The sequence below is a fragment of the Dendronephthya gigantea genome, unplaced genomic scaffold (genome assembly GCF_004324835.1).
Source record: "Dendronephthya gigantea isolate DGI-Jeju-01 unplaced genomic scaffold, DenGig_1.0 000115F, whole genome shotgun sequence".
Lineage (NCBI taxonomy): Eukaryota > Metazoa > Cnidaria > Anthozoa > Malacalcyonacea > Nephtheidae > Dendronephthya > Dendronephthya gigantea.
Genome location: NW_021163125.1, coordinates 180,188 through 204,141, shown reverse-complemented (window position 1 = coordinate 204,141; position 23,954 = coordinate 180,188). Strand labels below are relative to the sequence as shown.

Below are 23,954 nucleotides of genomic sequence, written 5' to 3'. Positions count from 1 at the left end.
CTAATTATAGTGCTTCCCCGTACCAAGCCTTTCGCATTCACCCGTAATAACGTCGCACGTAGTACTGAGAAAGGCCTGGGCACGAGGATGAACCGACTAGGCCTACATTTGGAACCGATTAAAACTGAACAAACTATTGCCGAAAATTGGACCCCGTTTGTTTAGACGAACAGTTCATCAACGTTTATATACAATGATTATCAGGTTAACTAACTTTTCTTTGTACAAGTTTGTCCACTTGGCTAGATGATCCTCTATTGATTGTATAAATGGAGCTAAAATGCAGCACGCATGAAAAAGACGCATACAAAAGTAAATATGATTATGTTGATTTATCCAGTTCAACAACAAAAGAATACCATGTTGTGAAATTCAGTAATAATGTATGAAATGTCCAAGTCAAGATAATTCTTTTTCTTTGCGAACTCCTCGTTGATAATGTGAAGATATTGCGATAATTTCTTATAACTTTGCCTACATCTTCGTAGAAAAGTTATATATTTCGACTGTATCAATATTCATTGATGAAAGAGTCCCCTAGCGCTTCTTCGGCATAAGGTCTGTTATCAATCTTTTGATTAATCAGCCACGACACAAATTTTCGAGCTCTGCGATCACCAAGTTTCTTCAAATTGACAGAGTTTCCTTTCAAAATATTTTTCATTCGATCTAACGAAGATCCAAAAGGGTGTTCACCTTTGGTTAAGATGAAGAAGGCAATCATACCTGTGACGTGGACATCCGATTTCTTTTTGAACGGACCTTTTTCGTCTTTGTTTATTGCCTTAATTACTTCCGGTGGCATCCATCCAGGAGTACCTTTGGCGAATGTTTCAACTGTCGTTTCATCGTCATTTAGAACGCGGCTTATTCCAAAGTCTGCCAATTTCATGCGACCTTCGATATCAACCAGGACGTTTGATGGTTTTAGATCTCTGTGTAATATTCCTTTGCCGTGAAGAAATTGAAGTCCTGATAGAATTTCCCTAATCATTCGTGGACCACGCTCTTGTAGATGTTCATTACTAGATGCATGAACAAGTTCCCTCAACGTTTCTTCGCAAAGATCAATAATAAGATACATGAAAATGTCGTTCCGGTGAAAATATCGATAACTCACTATAAACGGAGATTTGTCTGTTTCAATAAGACTCAGGATTTCCTTTTCGTTTTCGATTGTTGTATCTTCACTTTGTACCAAAATTCTCTTAACAGCAACTTCACTTCCATCTTTCATGAGACCAACATAGACAAAAGAAAAACCACCACCGCCAATTTGGAATTGATTGTTTGCGACAAAAGTCTGCATTGGTATTTCAATCTATGGACGGAACAAAGACTTTTAAGCCTTCTGCATGATAAATGGAGGCTAGAAGTCAATAAAAATTTGCCCTTAACTACAGGACAGTTAATAGAATATATATGGTTTAGAGACTACATAAAAGTACAATAGAACTCATTAACTATGTCGGGGAACATTTATGCAAAAAATTGTTCCTTATTCGTAACGTGTCTATTGTATTTTGAACAAATAAACCAATAGTAAGGTCCTAATTAACATACTGTTCAAGTCACGGTTAAGGAGCTAAGCCAAGCTATTGCTATTGGTTAGTTGGGCAAAAATACAATAGACATGTGACGGATAAAGAACCATTCTCTGCATAAACCTGGACAATGACGTAGATAATGAGTTGTATTGTACTTCCATCTAGTCTCCAAACCATGTATATTCTAATAACTGTGACTACAGTTAGAAGTTAACTAGTCTTTTATACAACTGGCCCCTCGTCGTAAAATCGATTGGAAAATTCGGAAGACAAACGCCTGTATTTTAAAAGCTCAATCACACTCATACTCAATGAGTGCGCCTCAATATCCGTAAGTGTAACTCAGTACTCAATGAGTATTCATTCAATCTCAACGAGTGGGAAGGTACACTTGCACTCCAAACATTCACTAACAGCACTCACTCCCGAAATAGAGGTCGAATGTGAGTGGAGTTTCAGGGTGGGACATACCTTCCTTGAACCCCACTCACATGAAGTAGTGGTAAGCAACATGGCGAATATATGGTTTGAAAGATTACAGCAATTAGATTATTTGGCACGCAATAACAGCAGGGAGATTAGAAATTACCATTTCAACTACGCGATGTATGACGAGGAGCAATTTAGAAGCAGATTTAGATTAACCAAGGATGGTTTTCGGGAGCTGTTAAACATTATAGAGCCAGATATATCTGCTCATAGCGAACGAGGTAATCCAATTCCTGTAGAAATTAAGTAGTAGATATTATGCAACTGGCACGTTTCAGGAAGCATGTGGAGACCTGTGTGATATATCTCAACCGTCTGCAAGTCGTATTATAAAGCGCGTATCTGAGGCCATTGCTAGACTAAAAATTCATCACACCAAATTTCCGACTGCTGATATGCTACCTCAAGTTAAACTCGATTTCTGGAGGATATGCGGATTCCCTAATGTTATTGGGACGATTGATTGTACGCATATAAAAATTCAATCACCAGGAGGTGAAAACGCAGAATTGTTTAGAAATCGGAAGGTTTTTTTTTTCACTGAATGTTCAAGCAGTTTGTGGCCCAAATCTAAAGATACAAAACATTGTTTTAAGGTGGCCGGGCAGCGTGCACGACTCACGAATATTTGATAACAGTCGTTTGTGTGCACAGTTTGAGCGCGGTGACATCCAAGGCATGCTTCTCGGTGATAATGGCTATCCTTGTCGACCATATTTGATGACACCTCTACTGGACCCACAGACTCCCCCCGAACGTAGATACAATGTATCCCATATTCGGACAAGAAATACAGTGGAGAGGATGTTCGGGGTTTGGAAAAGGTTATTTCCCTGTCTATCTATGTCCATTAGAACAAAACTTTCCACTACTCTTACAATAATTGTGGCAACAGCAGTCCTGTTCAATTTCATCAGAGGAAGAAATGATCCTATGGATGAAGCAAACCTGCATGGAAGACCCTAATGAAAATCCTTTACCAGTTATGAATGATCAGGCCCCAGCTCTCGGGAATACAACACGGCGTGCTCTCATAATTCAGCACTTTACATGAATTATGATTTAGTAACAGTCATTCATTTTATTATTACATTGAATACAACCTGTATGTCTGTGTTACAGTATAAATAAGCAACATTAAACCTACTCAACTAGTCATGATTTAGACAAAATTAAATGTCCAGCATGATTAACACAAAAATCATAGGTTTTTCATTATATATGGAACAAAAAATTGACTTATTAAAAGAAAAGCTAGTAGCTAACTATTGTGTGTCAATCGCTTATTTCAAACAGAAATGAACTATGTTCATTTGTGTACCAGCCTGATAATTTCGTCTTGCTTTAAAAATTTAAAAAAAAATTATTATCATTATTCCTAACTCTCTTTAGGAATTGATTGTTTTGACAGTCAATGAACACAAACATATTTCCATAGCGTGACAAAATCTGTAGTATTTGTCGCATTTATTGGAATTTATTATCGTCACAAGAGGGATTAGCAATGTCAATTCACTCTCAACGTAATTATTATGTTAAACATTTATATAATTATTCACACTTGCAAATAAGCTTCATGGCACAAATATCGTGAAAACAATGGTTTTACTTCCTTCGCCGTGTAATACGCTTCGACGGCTCGTCTTCAGTATTAGCCTTTCTTTTTTTGTTAAACGTCCAATATTGTAACTCCGCTTCAAGGACCTCCATCTTTTTCTGGTGTTCCTCTACGAGGTTATTCTTCTTAAGTTGAAGAATTTCCATCTCAATTGTATGTTGTCGTTCCTGCATATCCAAACATTTTGTTTGGGCAAATTCTCCAATAATCTTTCATGTTTGTGGTTGGGATTCATTAGTATTAGTTATGCTTTCGTCTTCTAGGGATTCCTGGTCCTCTTCATTTTCAACGACATCTAGGTTATTTATAGAAGAGAACTGAAATAGGTTTCTCGTTTTATAATGTATTGGTGAACTCAGTTTTAGAAGCTGACTATAGTTTCATGTTTGGTTGTCATGTTATAGCGTCAGGTCATATTATTGATGCGGATTTTATTACCGGCACTGATTTTAAAATAAAGAAATCACAGTCTGTTCTAAATACTACATACAATAATGAGTTGTGGGCAAGTAGGCGTATATGGAAAGTAGGCAATACTATGCCCACGCTATACTATGCATGCATGCTATTTGGTGATTACATGCATGCTATTTGGTGTGTCGTTTTTACATAGAAAATTGATGAACAGCATCAACCTGCAGAACTTTTCCATTATACATAGTCGACAACACTTTACAGTACACTATATTTACTCTGTAACGATACCCTTACCAGGTTCATAATTGTCGTCGTCAAATGGATTATCCAGGCTAGCCATTTGCGATGGGATTATTGCAACAACAGCTTCTGCATCTTGATCTTTCTCCGCCGACGCCATACCACCACCAGTCAGTTGAGCTTCTCTCTTCTCCTTTGCGATATTTTTTTCGCCCGATATTTTTCCCAGCATTTCTTTATTTGTTTTGCTTCATGCTTGTTGACACCCGCCTGGCAGTTAAACTCTTCTGTCAGTGTTTCCCAAGCTTTAGTTTTTTGTTGAATGCTTTTGTAATCGTTCCGTTTGCTTTCGATGACATTCTTTTGTTTTGCAACTTATTCGGTTATAAGCGAATTCTCCAGTTCTGAAAAATACTGCCTTGTTTGGGACATTTTAACCAACTTGTATGCTTTATTATTCTCTTCAAATAGACGTCTTTCGTCGTACTCATTATCAATGCCGAGTGCAACTTACTGCGTAAAGTAAGCTACACTTTACTGCGTTCGATAACAAAGGTGAGTGCGACTCAGGTAAGTTACACTTGAGTGATCTCGGTGAATACAAATTAACCCGAATTTGGTGGGTACCTAACTGAGTACCACAGATCACTCAAACTCCACTCATACTCACACTTCAACCCTTTTTGAGTCCACCTCACTGGAATGCGACTCAAGTGTGAGTGTGAGTGAGCTTTTAGAATAGAGGCCAAAAATTTTTTGCTTAAAATTTGCCTCAGCAACCCCCCCCCCCCTCCCAATTAAAAGGGGCCCCTCACGCTATTGGGGTTGTGACCTACTCAATGTAACATCTTTATACTAATGTACTAATTAATATATACATATATATATATATATATATATATATATATATATATATATATATATATATATATATATATATATATATATATATATATATTTATATATATATATATATACTGGCGGTCAAAAAGAACTGCTCAAAACAAGTTAAAATGCTCTCAAATGAACATAACTGTCCCACTAACAATATATACGAGTAAATATAGACTAAATTACATGCTAAGCTGTATGAAATATTAATATTTTGTTGACCTTCCTTTGGCCTTGTTATTGATGACGGCCTTACACCGGCTTAGCAAACTTTCTGTTAAGGTGGTAATCTTAGCGGTCATAGGAAATTCATTCTATGGACAGTCTTTACAGCAACGCATAAATCATGGACCATTTATGAATGAATTCCGTTCTTGCACTATCCCCTTGACATTGTCTCACAGATTTTCAACAGGGTTAAGGTCTTTTGACTGTGCAGGCCAATCCATTTCTGGGACCCCTTCTTCCTGAAACCATTGTTTGACTATATCTTGGAAGTGTGGCAGGTTGCATTACATTATTAAAATATTGTCAATTCACTCTCACGTTTGGAATAAGAGAATTAAACAAAATGCTTATAAAGCTCTCTCCTATATTCGCTTCTTTTTTATTTAATTGTATCTAAACAGTTCTTTTTGACCGCTAGTGTACAATAAAAGATAGATTGTCACGATTCCTGTTACATACGATAATAGCAACATTTGAGCAGTTCTTTTTGATATATGCATGCATGGTTTGGTGCGCATCTCAATTGTTAATCTTAGTTTTGGTAAACTGGACCCGTATATCGCGCGAGTTCTGTAGTCGCGGTTTCGTAGGCAGTTGATTATGTTACCGATTAGCTACAGAAACCAAATGCGCTTCATCGAGCTGCGATGTCATTTGTTCGTAAACTTCCCCATAGCTTTAGGTTATTTTGCAAAACTTTATAATCTTAACTTAACTTTTTTAAACTTTATAAAACTTAATACAATCTCAGATATGTTTAAAATATTACCTCTTCTAACTGGTTGCAGTTCGTTGTTTTCAACTTCTGAATTTTCTCACGATGTTTTACGGACCTTTTAAAGATAGTTGCAATTTCATCACGCCCAAGGTGAATGCTCCATTCAAGAAGATTCATTCCTCGCCCTTTAACAATAATCGTTTGCTCTCTCCACATAGCGATATCCTTCTCATAAAGAAGATTGACCAAGGCGACGAAGTTGTTTCTAACAGCCATTTGAAGGATGACAATGCCAACAGAAAAGAGGTATTCACCTCTAACAGTTATATCAGCACCCTGTTCAACTAAATACTTGACAGTTCCTAAATCACCAACACGAACAGCATGTTGCAAGACTGTCCCTCCGTTGGTATTATTGGCATTTACATCAGCACCGTTCTCGACAAGATATTCCACCATTTCTAGCGTACCTTCAGAAACAGCAGAGTGCAGCACTGTCTCCCCAAGAGTATTCTTAGCATTTACATCAGCACCCTTCTTAACAAGATATTCTACCATTTCTAGCGAACCTTTTACAGCAGCACTTTGCAGGACTGTGCATCCACTATTCTTTTTTACATTTACATCAGCGCCATTTCTCACAAGATATTTCACCATTTCCAGCCTACCTTTAGAAACAGCAGCGTGAAGCACTGTCTCCCCGTGAGTATTCTTAGCATTTACATTAGCGCCTATTTCAACAAGATATTTTACCATTTCCAGCGTACCTTTTGTAACAGCATCATGCAGCACTGTCCAACCATCGGTCTTTTTGCCATTTACATCTGCCCCCAGTTCAATAAGATGTTTTACCATATCTAATGAACTATGGGAAACAGCATAGTGCAGTACTGTCCAGCCGTCCTTGCCCCTTACAACAGCGCCATTTTCAACTAGATATTTTACAACTTCTGTTGTAGATTTTGTAACAGCAGCGTGCAGCACTGTCCACCCGACAGTACCCTGGCCATTTACATCCGCGCCCTTCTCAACAAGATATTTTACCATTTCTAACGTACTTTCACTAACAGCCGAGTGCAGGACTGTCTTCCCGTCATTACTCTGGGCATTTACGTCAGCACCCTTCTCAACAAGATAGTAAGCTATTTCTAGCTCACCTATTATTACAGCACTGTGCAGCATTGTCTCCCCGTTAGTATTGATGCTATTTACATCAGCACCTTGGTCAACGAGATATTGAACAACGTCTAATTTACCAACTGCAATAGCACAATGCAAAACTCTCCACCCGTCAGCATCTGTTCCATTTACATCAGCGCCATTTTGAACAAGGTATTTTACCATCTCTAGCCACTCCTTATTAACAGCAATCTCCAGTACTGTCCGTCCGTTAGTATCCTTACGATTTACATCAGCACCATTTTTAACCAGGTATTTTACCATCTCTGGCCACTCCTTATTAACAGCATTGTGCAGGACTGTCCATTCGCTATTATTTTTTCCATTTACATCAGCGGCATATCCCACAAGATATTTCACAATTTCTAGCGTACATTCAGAAATACCAGAGTGCAGCACTGTCTCCCAGTGAGCATTCTTGCCATTTACATCAGCGCCCTTCCCAACAAGATATTTTACCATTTCTAGCGAACCTTTTCCAACCGCACTGTGCAAGACTGTCCATTCGCTATCATTTTTTCCACTTAAATCAGCGCCATATCCCACAAGATATTTCACAATTTCTAGCGTACCTTCAGAAATAGCATAATGCAGCACTGTCTCCCCGTGAGTATTCTTGGCATTTACATCAGCGCCCTTCTCAACAAGATATTTTACCATTTCTAACGTACCTTTAGTAGCAGCAGTGTGCAGGACTGTCCATCCGTGACTCTTTTTTCCATTTACATCAGCGCCCTTTTCCACAAGATATTTCACAATTTCTAGCGTACCTTCAGAAATAGCATAGTGCAGCACTGTCTCCCCGTGAGTATTCTTAGCATTTACATCAGCGCCCTTCTCAACAAGATATTTTACCATTTCCAGCGTACCTTTAGTAGCAGCAGTGTGCAGGACTGTCCACCCGTGACTCTTTTTTCCATTTACATCAGCGCCCTTTTCCACAAGATATTTCACCATTTTCAGCGTACCTTCAGAAACAGAAGAGTTCAGCACTGTCTCCCCGTGAGTATTCTTGGCATTTACATCAGCGCCTTTCTCAACAAGATATTTCATTATATCTAGCCTACCTTTAAAAAAAGCAGTGTGCAGCACTGTTTCCCCGTTAGTCTTCTTACAATTTACATCAGCGCCCTTCTCAACAAGACTTTCCACCATTTCTTGCGAACCTTTTACAACAGCACTGTGCAGCGCTGTCTCCCCGTGAGTATTCTTGGCATTTACATCAACGCCCGTTTTAACAAGATATTTAACCATTTCTAGCGAACCTTTTCCAACAGCACTGTGCAGGACTGTCCATCCGCTATTCCTTGTTACATTTACATCAGCGCCATTTCCCACAAGATATTTAACCATTTCTAGAGTACCTTCAGAAATAGCAGAGTGCAGCACTGTCTCCCCGTGAGTATTCGTCGCATTTACATCAACGCCTGTCTTAACAAGATATTCCACCATTTCTAGCGAACCTTCTACCACAGCACTTTGCAACACTGTCCAACCCCCGTTCCCTCCTACATTTACTTCGGCGCTATTTCCGACAAGATATTTCACTATTTCTAGCGTACCTTCAGAAACAGCAGAGTGCAGCACTGTCTCCCCGTGAGTATTCTTGGCATTTACATCAGCGCCCTTCTCAACAAGATATTTCACCATTTCTAGCGAACCTTTTACAACAGCACTGTGCAACACTGTCCATCCGCTGTTCTTTTTTCCATTTACATCAGCGCCATTTCCCACAAGATATTTCACCGTTTCTAGAGTACCTTCAGAAATAGCAGAGTGCAGCACTGTCTCCCCGTGAGTATTCTTGGCATTTACATCAACGCCTTTTTTAACAAGATATTCTACTATTTCCAGCGAACCTTTATAAACAGCACTGTGCAAGACTGTCCATCCGCTATTCTTTTTTCCATTTACATCAGCACCATTTCCCACAAGATATTTCAGAATTTCTAGCGTACCTTCAGAAATAGCAGAGTGCAGCACTGTCTCCCCGTGACTATTCGTGGCATTTACATCAGCGCCCTTCTCAACAAGATATTTTACCATTTCTAGCGTACCTTCAGTAGCAGCAGTGTGCAGCACTGTCCATCCGTGACTCTTTTTTCCATTTACATCAGCGCCATTTCCCACAAGATATTTCACCATTTTAAGCGTACCTTCAGAAACAGCAGAGTTGAGCACTGTCTCCCCGTCATTATCCTTGGCATTTACATCAGCGCCCTTCTCAAGAAGATATTTTACCATTTCTAAGGTACCTTCAGTAACAGCAGAGTGCAGCACTGTCTCCCCGTGAGTATTCCTGGCATTTACATCAGCGCCATTTTTGACAAAATATTCTACCATTTCTAACGAACCTTTTCTAATGGCACTGCGAAACACTGTCCATCCGCTATTCTTTTTTCCATGTACATCAGCGCCATTTCCCGCAAGATATTTCACCATTTCTAGCGAACCTTCAGCAACAGCACAGTGCAGCACTGTCTCCCCGTGAGTATCCTTGGCATTTACATCAGCGCCCTTCTCAACAAGATATTCTAACATTTCTAGCGTACCTTTAGTAGCAGCACTGTGCAACACTGTCCACCCCCCGTTCTTTTTTACATTTACATCAGCGCCATTTTCCACAAGATATTTAACCATTTTTAGCGTACCCTCAGAAACAGCAGAGTGCAGGGCTGTCTCCCCGTGAGTATTCTTGGCATTTACATTAGCGCCCTTCTCAACAAGATATTCCACCATTTCTAGCAAACCTTCTGCCACAGCACTGTGCAACACTGTCCAACCCCCGTTCTTTTTTACATTTACGTCAGCGCCATTTCCCACAAGATATTTCACTATTTCTAGCGTACCCTCAGAAACAGCAGAGTGCAGCACTGTCTCCTCGTGAGTATTCTTTGCATTTCCATTAGCGCCCTTCTCAACAAGATATTCGACCATTTTTAGCGAACCTTTTACAACTGCACTGTGCAGCACTGTCCATCCGCTATTCTTTTTTCCATTTACATCAGCGCCATTTCCCACAAGATATTTCACTATTTCTAACGTACCCTCAGAAACAGCATAGTGCAGCACTGTCTCACCGTGACTATTCTTGGCATTTACATCAACGCCCTTCTTAACAAGATATTCTACAATTTCTAGCAAGCTATTTCCAACAGCACTGTGTAGGACTGTCCATCCGCTATTCTTTTTTCCATTTACATCAGCACCATTTCCGACAAGATATTTCACTATTTCTAACGTACCCTCGGAAACAGCAGAGTGCAGCACTGTCTCCCCGTGAGTATTCTTGGCATTTACATCAGCGCTCTTCTCAACAAGATATTCCACCATTTCTAGTGAACCTTTTACAACAGCACTGTGCAGGACTGTCCATCCGCTATTTCTTTTTACATTTACATCAGCGCCATTTCCCACAAGATATTTAACAATTTCTAGCGTACCTTCAGAAACAGCAGAGTGCAGCACAGTCTCCCCGTGAGTATTTTTGGCATTTACATCAGCGCCCTTCTCAACAAGATAATCTACCATTTGTAGCGAACCTGTATAAACAGCACTGTGCAGGGCTGTCCATCCATTACTTTTTTTTACATTTACATCAGCGCCATTTCCTACAAGATATTTAACCATTTCTAGCGTACCTTTAGTAGCAGCACTATGCAACACTGTCCATCCGCTATTCTTTTTTCCATTTACATCAGCACCGTTTCCCACAAGATATTTCACCATTTCCAGCGTGCCTTCAGAAACAGCAGAGTTCAGCACAGTCTCCCCGTGAGTATTCTTGGCATTTACATCAGCGCCCTTCTCAACAAGATAATTTACAACTTCTGGAGTAGATTTTGTAACAGCAGCGTGCAGCACTGTCCACCCGTCAGTACTTTGGCCATTTACATCAGCGCCCTGTTCAACAAGATATTTCACCAATTCCAGTGCACCTTCTGCATTAGCAAGTTGTAGCATTGTCCCGCCGTCTGGATTCCTAGCATTCATGTCTGCACCACATTGTTTAACTAAGTACTTGACAATTTCTGTGCCACTAACATAAACAGCATGATGTAAGGCAGTATTTCCCAAATCATCTTTACAATGTATATCAGCCCCACAAACGTCAACGAAATATTTCACCATTTCTAATGATCGAGACTGTATTGCACCCTGAAGAACTTTGGAATCATTTTGAAAATTATGTTCAGGACCATATTGAACAAAATACTTAACAAGATCAAATAAACAATTTCTCGTCGCTATCGACAAAACTGTTTCACCTTTTTCGCTCTGGGAATAAATGTCCGCTCCATTGTCAACTAAATATTTAACAATATTTTGATCTACTGGACTAAACTGAATAGCGCGCCAAAGAATTGTCTTCTTCCAACGATTTTCTTTGTTTTCACCGCATTTAACTTGCTTTTTTATTTCGTCCAAAAATTTATTTTTTTCTGCTTCACAGAGATTTATACTTCCACTTGTCTCTTTCTTCTTCTCAATACCTATAAATATGAAACATTAAGATGCAATTTACATGAAAAAGAAAGATGAAAAATAAATAACCGGGCCGTGCCCAACGAAATTTCATTGCGGGTGAGACTCCAACAATTTATCGGCTCGCATTACGCAGGCATGAGTGATTTCTGGAAGAGGTGAAATTATACAATAATCGAGAGAAAACGGCTGTAAACCGTGATAACTATAACTTAATTTGTCTTCCGAACAAGGCCTAAAATCCGTTCACGTCAGGGATTTATTTCGGGGAGGCAAGCACCTCCAAGAAGTCTTAAATATTAGAGGTGCATGATAAATACATATTTTCAACACATGCATAGGGGACTTTGGCGAAATGTGCCGTATAATTATTTAGTAGAATCATATTAGCATACTATTGCAAATGCTGAAATTTGATTGGCTACTCTACTCGCTATCTAATTGTTGATAGATAGCGAGTAGCGAAACAGTCGCATTTCTGGCGTATTCTTTTAGAAAAATGGCCTCCGGCTCGCGGTTTTCTGAGGTTTCTGAGGATGAACTTGATTGAGGATGAACTGATTATACTAAAACAATTAGATTACTTGCTCTCAATTTCGATGAGGTGATAGTTGATTCGGGCTTCGCCCTCATCAACTATCACCTCATAGAAATCTCGAGCTCGTAATCTAATTGTTAAAAAGTTTTTCCTTGAGCACGAGCTACATTGTATCAGGTGACTAGAAATACATGCATGCAGCAACCCCTCGCCATTTCAAACGAAGCAAAATATTTCCTGAGCTAGCCAGACCTAACCTTCAATATTATGAAATGTCCTAAATGTAAAGCCGATAGCTGATGTTTCAAATTTTTCAGAAACAAACACAGTCGTAAAGGTGAAGTGAAATCACCCGTTTTCCTGCTGCTTTCCGTTGCATTAAGTTATACGCCTGTATTCTAAAAGCTCACTCACACTCACACTTAACGAGTGGACGCTTATGCTCAATGAGTGAAACTTACAGCTCAATGAGATCCCCCTCGAACTCGTTGAGTTGATTGTTACACTCACACTTCAGTCATTCAAAGACGTTACTCACCCTCCAATGAGGCCTAAAAGTGGAGTGAAGTGTGAGTGAAATGTATACCTCCCTTGACCTGCCCTCACGAGTGTGTATGTCATAAAAACATGGCCGGCAGATGGCAAAAAAGACTGAATGCCGTCGATAATATTATATTCAATAACAGAAATAAACGGAAGACATATACGTCCAATATAGACACGTATGACGATGAACAATTTAGGAGGAGATATAGGTTAACAAAGGATGCTTTTCAGGAGTTGCTGCGAATTATTCGACCACATATGACATATACGTGCACATAACGACAGGGGAAGACCTATTCCCGCTGATAGTCAACTGCTGATAACTCTCCGATTTTATGCGACTGGTACGTTCCAGTTAGCATGTGCGGACTTATGTGAAATATCCCAGCCATCAGCAAGTCGCATTATAAAACGCGTGTCGAAAGCTATTGCTCGTCTAAAGAATAATATAACATTCCCTAATGAGAATATGCTAGCAAAGCAAGCTTAATTTCTGGCGTTTAACATCATTCATTTCAATAATTATTGTTTGTGCATCCTAGCACGGGTTAATGGTCTCTGCTGTTCTTCTTCGTTAGGTTTCACGCGTTTTCTCATCGAATTCCAATACTCCAGTTCAGCGTCCAGCACTTCAAGCTTTCTTGTGTGTTCAGTGATCAACTCGGTTTTTTTAATAACCAACAATTCCACCTCCGCCTCATGTTGTTGTTCTTGCATGCTCAAACAACGCTCTTGAGCCGCAGATATTGGTTTCTTTGTGGTCGTTGGTAACGACAAGGCAGCTTCTACAACAGTTGACGGTTCTTGATGCGGAGTAACTGTACTGTTGTACTAGACTGAGCCTCGCCATTTTCGGTTTCAATTAAATGAATGAGAAATGAAACATGCCCAATACCATAATCTTTCTACTATAGCATATACTCTTACCAGATTCGTAGTTATCGTCATCCGAAAAGGGTTTTCTAGGCCGTCTATTTAAACAGGGATTTTTGAAGCAATAGCCGATGATTGTTCGTCTGCAGATGATGTGGATTATTGGATACACCACCACCAGTTAATTTAGCAGCCCGTTTTTCTCTAGCAAGAACCTTTTTGGCACGCTTCTTCAAATTTTCCCAACATTTCTTAAGTTGTTTCGCATCCCGCTTAGTCACACCTGACTGCGAATTAAATTCTTGCGATAACGTTTCCCACAACGCGTTTTTCTGGGATATTGTCCTAAAATCATTTCTTTTACTTTCCAGGACGTCTTTGTGTTTTGCAACTAACTCTGTAAGAAGTGACTTTTCTAGTTGTTAAAAATACTGCCTGCCTTGGGACATCTCACTGCACGTTGTCTTTAGACTTCACAGCCGAGAAAATCAAACTCGTACATACATGATTGTTTACTGAACTGCACTCCAGTTAGTCACACTTGAGTAAGCTTTTTGAATGCAATTTGACCAGTTTGCTTGACAAATGAGTAAGCCCTTTCCAAGTGCAAAGTTATACTCACACTCCACTTATTCTCACACTTCAATCACACTTGGAAGCAGCTCACTCGAGTTTAACTTGAGTGTGAGTGTGAGTGAGCTTTTAGAATACAGCCGATAGACTTTCACAGTTTAAGTGAGAGTTAATACTTCACTATAACTAAACCTTCAAAACATCAAGATAGCACAAATAATATAAATAACTAAGCAGTGAACGTCGAATGTTGTTTTTCGATTATTAAATTCATGCAGTGATTGCAGTCGACTCTATAAGTGATACTTGTTATATTAAAACTCCGAATTACACTTTTAAGAACTCTTTTTGAAGTTAAAACGATGATGTAAAGCCTTAAATAGTCGGTCACGTCTTCGCAAAACCGAGCAAAACGACATACTGTACATACCAAGGTCATAAAATGTATTCGTACAGCAAACACAAAATAAACCTCGAAATAAACAAAATAGACTCCTACCATTTCAAGGATTATAAACGAGTTGTTCCTTTTCACCGCAAATTCTTCCAGTTCTGATAATATTTTAAACTCTTCCAAGTGTTTTATCTGTTATTTGATTCCACATTTCATATTGTGTTTTCGAAACATTTTATGCATTTTTTAAAAAAATAGTTTGCAAAATGACAGTCAAATTGCTGACGTTTTTCACTGAAACACAAACGCTTCGTCTTAGCCAATCAGCAAGTTGCTAATTACCAGTCGTCACTCGTTCAAATTTTGCCCGTGCGCACAAGTACCATGACCATTGAACGTCCATGGTCCAAATTTAGGCGACTTTGGATTCCGCTATGTTCTCCCGGGTCCCGGGTGTAATTCCTTATCTCCGGGTGGAATTAGTACCCTCGCACGGTGCTCCGCACCGGCTCGAGGATAAGAAAGTTAAAAATGTGTTAACGGGTTATAGGGTAGAAATTAAAATTATTGAATAGGCTGAATGGTTCCCATGGGATATTTATTATCTTACTCATTTATATTAATTTTAGTATCGCCTTTGCCAATAGCGAACGCAATTGCCTAGGCCAATTATTGCGGGACCTTGATGGTTGGGGCCGTATAGCCAGAAGCTTAATTATGGGGGTGTATATTCATATATTATATGTGTATAGAGATTTATGCACAGCAGAATGATGAAATGAAAATCGTATTTCACTGTGTAAATAAATTTCATGCAATTTGATTGGACGTACGATGTTTTTCACGTGTGAAAAAATGCCTTACACGGCTTTGATTGGACGTACGATATTCTTCACACGTGAAAAATTGTCGTATGTCATTTTGGCGGTAATTTGTTTAAATTTTCTTTCAAGATGGCGTCGAAATATAGGAGTGAAATTCAAAACATAATTCTCATATTCAAGATATTTTTACATTCAGCACATTCTCAAATCTTTCGGAAAGAATATCTAACTTCTATTGAACAAAATTACAAAGAAACTGAGCGGTAATAAATCTGTTATGATGGATAAAGTTTTGATTTTGTTGCTCGCTGTGTTTTTGTATATTTAAAGCGTGTCGTTGTCAAATTGATCTCTATACACATTTAATAAACAAATTACTCCATGGTTGGCTCGTTTGTACGATTTTTATTATGCACTCGTTGCGAAAGATTGCAAACTCACTCGTTCGCTGCGCTCACTCGTTCGTATTGCGATCCTTCACAACTCGTGCATAAAAATCGTACGCACTCGCCAACCATGAAGTAATCTCTATATATTCATCATGAAAATGTAGCGCGACTTTTTGCGATCGCTTTTTTATGAAATACAAACAATCAAGCGGAACTATAATCCCATGCATTAGATGATTTTGAATTAACACATTTCAAAGAAAGGGATTGCAAAAAATCGGACGCGCGACATTTTGCACTGAATGGTTCGAAAGCCGCCTTTATACCACCCGTCTGATTTCTTTGCTACGCTATTGTTCCTACGATATATAAACATGAACATATGAATATGCAACCCCTCCCCGCCCAATTAGGCAGTCTATCTGCAACCCTGATCAAAATGTACGAGTTAGTAGAGGATAGGATTTTTACTTCTATCATAGGACATTTGTTTTAATTCTCACCGCCATCACATTCTTCGTTTTGAATGCCTTTTTCTTGGAGTTCATCTTCAACTTCTTTCTGTTTATTAACAGACTGGGCTTGTTTATTTTCGGACGAAGCGATATTATTGTTTTCCGTAAAGCTTGAAGTTACGTCGTTGTCCTCAGCCTGGGACATCACAACATTATCATTTTCCTTGAGTTCAGTCATTCTTATATTATTTTTTACAATCTTCTTTGGTGCTTATAACAAAGTCATATCATCTTGCCTGACCGTCATCTTCGAAATAGCGCGATGGGAACCTGAAAACCAAGTTATTAATTACTGTTAGCTCCAAATGATTAAAACTGTGGAAAAATCACTATCCAGCGGAATCATTATCTAATTTTCGTCAAATCGGCCCTAGAAGGATAACAGCTATCTTTGGAACCAATTTATAGCCAAATCTAGACCATTCCCAGTCACTTTTCTTTGTTTACGTCGGCGGGATTGTCTACGGTGAAGACAAAAGCAGACGAGATAGCAGCCGAGTAGTCGTCCCAGTTTAACTGTTTCAGTAAAGTTCACTGCTTTATCTAATATACTGGCATAACAGATCAGCGTACACGACCCAATTTTTGTTTTCTAACGTTAATCTAGGCCAACTATATGTTTCGGTTGTCTATCGCGTATCGACGATCGAGAAACAAACGAACGAAAAATGCTTTACATGCAATAGACCCTCCATGCAACCATAACAATAGCCAATACTCGCCGATATTGCTCGATTTTCATATGATCACTCGATCTTTCTAGTCATGCGCTTCTTAATTCACAATGCTGTTTGCGAACTTGCATGCTAACCTGAATCCCTAATTATTAAGGATGATGTGAAGTCTGTTCTACGAATATTTTCTGTTCAAAACAAATTAAGCAACATTTCAAAAGTTGTCCTCAACGGAAAATTAATTAAAATGAATTCAAATAAGACAAAGCTTCTTTTAGTATCCAACTGTCATGACGCCAGCTCTGAAATATTGGCAAGTTTTTTATGAAACGAAAATATGTCTAAAACAGACTTTACAAAATTCTGAGCAACACAACTGCTAAGGGGTTTAGACCAGTCACCACAGAAAGTGTCAACTGTACGATCAGAGTGTATATTCTTTATACATGTATATTAATGTTCATAAACCGTAACTGAAACAATCGTCTTTAAAAGGGAATCAGTAGGGGATACAAGAAGAATGTATGAATACGCACCCTCGATTTTGCCGTCTTGTTATTGACTATTCTAGGGCTATTCTTGGTATAGTTTGGGTCTCTACGGTTAATTAACACTGCTACACACCATATGCCTCGCACAAATATGATACTCGATAATCCCGTGATTATTAGTTGCGTCTCAGTTCTGTGGTATTGAACAAATTACTGACTAAGCAGGGTTATTCATTAACTCTCTACCTTAAATAGTTGATATCCAACGATGACGACACGGCATCCAAAATAAAACAAATACAATTTGGATGAAAAACCTTTGTAGTCTTCTTTCCTGACCTAGTCTTCGATCACGATATCAAATATGGTCAATAATATTATTAGTTATCCCGTAATATTAGTTAGCCATCCAATCACTTTCTGGTATCATACTTAATATGGTTGTATGCTGTATGCTCTGTCGATGAAGTAATCCCACCGGAAGTAAGATTGCTCAGTAAACGAAACTAGTTCTCAGGCTTTAGTAGGGTAAAAAAGGTCAAAATTATACAATAATTCGCACGGCCGTATTTTGTACATTTTAAAACATTTTGCAGCTAAACATTGGCATTTTACTCATTCTAGTATGCGTTTACTAGCTGTCGTGATTTATTGTCATCTTTTTGCCTACATATAAAGTTAGACTAACATGCAAATTCGTGTTGCATATAATATAGTTTCATATCGTCTTCGTTTTTCATACTAACTCTCCTAATGAAGGCCCTCAGGTCAGAAACTGTGAAGAAGTGTGTACCACATTAATTATTTTGATGCTAACATGCAAATTGTGCCATTTTGATAATATTTTGTTATCAAACTAAACGATTACTTTGATTTTACTTTACAAATCTCGGAAACACAAGTAATTTTTCCGCTTACATGATTTGAAATATTTTATTTTTAATTTTTGTACTAATGAATTTATTAGCAAGATATTTAAAACAAAGTTTCATATCTGAATAATCTGGAACAATCGATGGATTAGGTTCCAGAAAGGTAAAGTGGTTTAACCTCTTTGAAAGGCGTTTAACTTAAACGGTGGTGAAACCCAAGTTTAAAAATACCCTCATACATCTTGTGCACGACTGAACCAGCCTCTTCAACCAGCCTTATATAAGTACTTCCACTGAAAATTAAATTATTTACATCGAAATATTTCAGCTGAGTTGTTCAATAAATAAATGATTTTGCTTTCCATTTTGAACTTATCCGCCGTTAAAGCTAAAAGACTTTCGAACAACCGGCTCCTAGATCACGTTCAGCTATACTGATAGATCAGAGTCTAAGGAAGCGCGTGTATAATTTTAAGCCAATCATTTAGAACTGGTTGAATAACTGGTGATAACCAGGTTGGAAAACAGGTGACTTCTATTCCTAATGCCTGACAATCAAACAACGTTTCGAGCGATTTTTTTTCTATCATAGCCAAGAAGAATTCTAAACTCTGCAGCAATTAAAAATAACTCTCAATAAAAGTGTACGTCTTTACGAGCTGCTTTTTAAAATCTTTAATCTACCTCTTTCAGTAAACTGGTGGAACATAGCTAATAATAGAAAAGGTCGTTTGTTATTATTTTCCGCCCTTCTACCCAAGATTCGACTTGTCGAAAACAGGTCCGTGATACTGCATACGTCCATACCCGGTAAAACAGTTACATTCAGGAACTTATTGAGATCAGCTGCTGGGGGAGGCAGTGGTGCTGGTTTTGACAAACTTTTGTCGCCATGGTTATAAATTTTGTTTTATCATTTATGTTCTTAATTTTAATGATCAAAATTACAGATTACGAAAGTTATAAAAGTTATAAACGTCTCGTGACAAAGGACAGAACGTGTATCTATTATACTATACTGATATGCATACAAAAAGAACAAGTTTATTTGGTGTTTTTCTACTATCATGAACAGTTTATATTTTTCAAACTAAGTCAATAAAATCACCCGGGATGACTTGTAAATAACATCTTAGTTGGTGCCAACAGTGGACAAAAACCATTTCAACCGTTGTCGTAGCCCGTTGTCACTATCAAAAGCTCTCTATTGGAATGTCTGTTGAATCGCGAGGCTAAAAGAGATAATTTGAAACAAAACAATTCTAGGTCATTTATGCGAAATGTTGTATAACAAATTATTAGCTTCTAAAAAACAATACCTTCTACAATTTATTGGCAACAAAAGAAATAGTAACCATGAATTTTAACTGTAGCAGCAAAATTTCTTGACGGAAAAGTACCATCCACTTGGGCTGTAATAGTCTTCGAGTTGCTTTTTATGGGAAAAACCATATTTTCTGAATTAACCGATACGGCAGTTTGAGGGTATGTGCAGTACATTAGTTGCCTTTCGTCTTCAATAATACCACTTGCGCCCTTTAGATAGACGTTTATGAAACTTTCGACCCTGTCGTTGGTGTTTGACCAGAATAAACTTTCGCAAAAACCACGATGTCAACTGCATCACTGGGAACTCCGGCATCAGCTAGAGAGATCACAACTCCTGTTGGGGTGACATCGTGATTCATACTAGAAAGCTCGTGGAACTAGTAATAAACAATTAAAAAGTCTGGTGAGGAATAAATTTTTATCATCACCAATGGCGTAACTAGAACGATGATTGCTTTCACGTAGTTTAATGTGGTCTATAGAGTTTCTTGTGTCTGCAAAATAATGCGCCCTTTCCTAAAACCTACAACTCTCGTCATGAACTGCTTTAGATACCGCTAACAAGTGAACTCAGGCAATTATTTGCAAGTGGTTTAATTAATAAACATGCAATACCTACCGTTTTATGACAATCCAGTGGAACTTTGAAGTTTTTGCTTTTTATCATCTAAATCATTGTAGCAAACATAGTTAAATTTTTAATACATTAACTTTGCCAACTGATGTATAAAATAATTTTGCATGCGTTGCGACTGTACACAAAAAATGACAAGGCTGTATTTTCTGCATTTTACAACATTTTGTAAACCAAACTTTGCAATTTTACTAATTCCAGTATGCTCTTACTAGCTGTGGTGACGATCATGGTGATTGCTAATGGCCCATTTACACTACGCGATTTGTCGTATGATAAACAACGTGTGGAAATCATCCCACAAAATGCTGGAGGATGACTGAAAGCGACCTGAAACAACTGTCCATCTTCCACACCAAGAACCTTAGAAGAATCCTGCGAATATTTTGGCCCGAGACCATCTCCATCCAACAACTTCTCGCCCGCTGCAACCAAGACAGCATGGGCACCATCGTCATGCAAAGGCGATGGAGATGGATCGGATATGTGATGAGAAGAGAACCTGGTAACATTTCCTGCACAGCCCTCCACTGGACGCCAGAGGGGAAACGGAAACGGACAAGAAACGGACACGGACCCAAGAACACCTAGCGTCGAACCGTAGAAGGGGAGCTTAAGACCCTCCATCACACATGGGGACTGTTCAAAAGCTGGCCCAGAACAGACAGGAGTGGAGTACCTTTGTTTCCGCCCTACATGTCAGCCGGCATAACGGGCATGAGTGAGTGAGTGATTTGTCGTATATGATTCGTACCCTGGCGTATGTGAACGTATGAACACACGTACCAGCGTGACACTTTAAATTCCAACCTGAACTAAATTGAATGAAGATTATGGCATATAGGCCCTTTTTTGCATTTGTCTAACGTCTGAATTCTAAAAGCTCACTCACACTCAAACTTATCGAGTGGGAGATCTTAATCTTCTCATAACGTTTCAATGGCGGTATTTCCAGCCGAATAGGGGCTTGATTTTTAGTGATTTACCTTATATCATCATTCATCTAATCAGAAAAAAATTTTTCATTGATCAACATTAACGAAATTTATATGTCACACTCAATGAGTGTGAGTGTGAGTGAGCTTTTTGAATACAGGCGTAAATCTTATAATGGAATACAACTAATCGTGTAGTGTACATAGACCTTATCATGTACTCAAATACCTCACTCTTGTATAACAATTATTTATTCTACAAGAAAATTTTGATTATAGTTTCATGTTCTCTTTAGGAACTGGGAACAGTACACAAGAGAATTAACGCTGAATTGCTCGAAAATTCGTGGAAATCTGAAAGGGAGATATAAAACAACTGGGTGATGTTTACGATGGATTGGCTTCTATGAAGGTAATGTACCTCAGTATCTTACCTATATAGAGTCTTTAGAGCGCGATAAATGCGTGATGTCGTGCAGTCACTCCAGTATACACATCAGTGACTGAGAAAGCGAGCGCGTCACGTCTGAACCACTGAACTATGACGAACACAACCGGAATGATAACTGGTAAAAAACATTTTTGCAATCAGGTGACTTCTCCTCCTAATGACAAACAATCAAAAGACTCTTAGGGCATTCGCTGGAGGCAATTTTCGTGTGCAGCAATTCAATATTCTTTGCGGAAAGTGTTCATCGCTATAAACAGCTTTTTAAGCCTCTTACATCATCATATCAACAGATAAAGAAAGAGTAAAATGTGAGTGGGTGAGGTGCCGTTCGAACAAGTTTAGTACTACAAAAACTGCCTAAAATAGCCAAAACGCTTCTTGACGTTTCGACCTAAGGGCTTTCGTCAGGAGAGTTAGGGGAAAATATATGTTTTCTATGGGGGCAAAACACGTGATAAAAATGGGCCAATAGAAAACAAAAAATCAAATCAAATTTTTCCAGTGTGACTCAAAATCAGGAATATTCTGTCAAAACAACATTCCTACCACATAAGTAAAAATGTTGGAAATTTAAGGTCATGTAAAAGTCAGGAATAATCTATATCAGAAAACGATATTGTAACAAATTACAGCAAAAAAGCTAATGTTCGTTTTCAAATGTCTGAATATGAAATTAAGTCCATACAGCATTTGCATGATTCATCAGCAGAAAGTCATTATAAACTATCCAGTATATTAACTGATTATTGACCGAGCGTGAGGTCTCTACTGTGAAATATCAGATATGGCTGAACTACATGAGACATCTGGGATACTGGTCCAAATACGAAATAATTATACGGACCACCGTCCGATTATGGATTTCACGGACCGCTAGTCAACCAATGACAACAAAGGATTTTAAAAACCATAAAAAATGTGTGATACACAAGCTGTTTCATAATATCTCTGGACGGTTTAAACAGTCATGCGCGATAGTTGAGTGCGGGTGTGAATAATAATAATATAATTTCGGTTAAACTTAACGCGTATTTCAACGACCAAACCCAATTGAATATGAACGAAGCTACCGGCGACCGTCTACGCAATCAAAACGCGTGTAAACTCTATTATGCAACCCACTGCTCCAAATCACTGAGACTACCCTTCATATATATGTGTGAAAATTGTAATGCCAAGATTGAAAGTGCTGGTTCTCCTAAATTTTTTTTTTAAATATCAGAGATTGGTTATAGTTCTTGTATTTAGTTATCTATATAGATATTACAACAATAAAAAGTCATAAAAACCAGTAAGTGTCATTACAGAGGACAGTAGACTATGAAGGTATATCTTAAGGTATATCACTAGACTATGTTGCTATACATACGAATGGAACAAGTTTTCGTGAAGTTTGACTCACAAGCTCTCTACGGTTATATACAGTATATATTTTCAGGCTGGGTCCACGGTTGTGTAGATTCGCCCTAAACGACCTACTAGTTTGTTAAAACACACACACATGGTTGTTTTGCGCTGTTAAGGAACAAGAACTATTTAAGAATGGTAATCAACCGTCATGCTTTGCAACTATTATTGCTAACATCTTGCCTTGAAAGTCATCCACTAACTGTCTTGCATTTTCATTAGAAGGGTAAATTAGCAAATAAATTTCAAATTTCGCATAGATTATAAACAGAAATCTAGACTTTTAGGCGTGAAATGTGAAATTGATTTGACCACGCAAAGCATGATGGTAAACACACAATCCTTAAAATATTCCTTGCATCAATAAACACCGACAAATACATCTTATGCAATCTCCCAGCTATCTTTATAGTTTATCCTTGTACCAAACTCTTTGTATCCTCTCGTGTTAACGTCGCACGCAGTATACGAAAGGACCAGGGCACGAGTATGAACCGACTAGGCATATGCTAGGAACCGATTAGAGGGGTAAAAATTACACTACGACTGCACAAACTATTGCCGAAAATTATGGTCCTTTTATTAAGAAGAGCAGTTCACCAACGTTTATAATTTATAGAATGATTATCAGGTTAACTAACTGTTCTTTGTACAAGTTTGTCTAGATTACTAGATGATCCTCTGGTAGAATACCATG

General features: G+C 38.4%; 1 protein-coding gene across 1 annotated transcript; it reads right to left on the bottom strand.

The window, feature by feature from the left end:
• Positions 1-6,255: 6,255 nt before the first annotated feature.
• Positions 6,256-10,684, bottom strand: LOC114535282 (serine/threonine-protein phosphatase 6 regulatory ankyrin repeat subunit A-like). The gene is made up of 8 exons (XM_028556654.1): positions 10,202-10,684; positions 9,385-9,844; positions 8,921-9,087; positions 8,296-8,758; positions 8,098-8,220; positions 6,817-7,899; positions 6,463-6,618; positions 6,256-6,263 (listed from the first exon to the last, which is right to left on the bottom strand). Exons 1-8 carry the CDS (start codon positions 10,658-10,660, stop codon positions 6,256-6,258), a joined length of 2,919 nt encoding a protein of 972 aa, XP_028412455.1. The 5' UTR covers positions 10,661-10,684.
• Positions 10,685-23,954: the final 13,270 nt, after the last annotated feature.

Excerpts from the sequence above, each read along its gene's own strand:
- LOC114535282 (XM_028556654.1), bottom strand. The coding sequence starts at position 10,660 with ATGGTGGAATATCTTGTTGAGAAGAGCGCTGATGTAAATGCCAAGAAT. Across the intron at positions 8,221-8,295 it reads GAACTCTTCTGTTTCTGAAG|TCCTGCACACTGCTGCTACT; the intron begins GTACGCTGAAAA and ends ACGGGTGGACAG. Across the intron at positions 6,619-6,816 it reads TCACGCTGCTGTTTCTAAAG|GTACGCTAGAAATGGTGGAA; the intron begins GTAGGCTGGAAA and ends CTGTTTCTGAAG.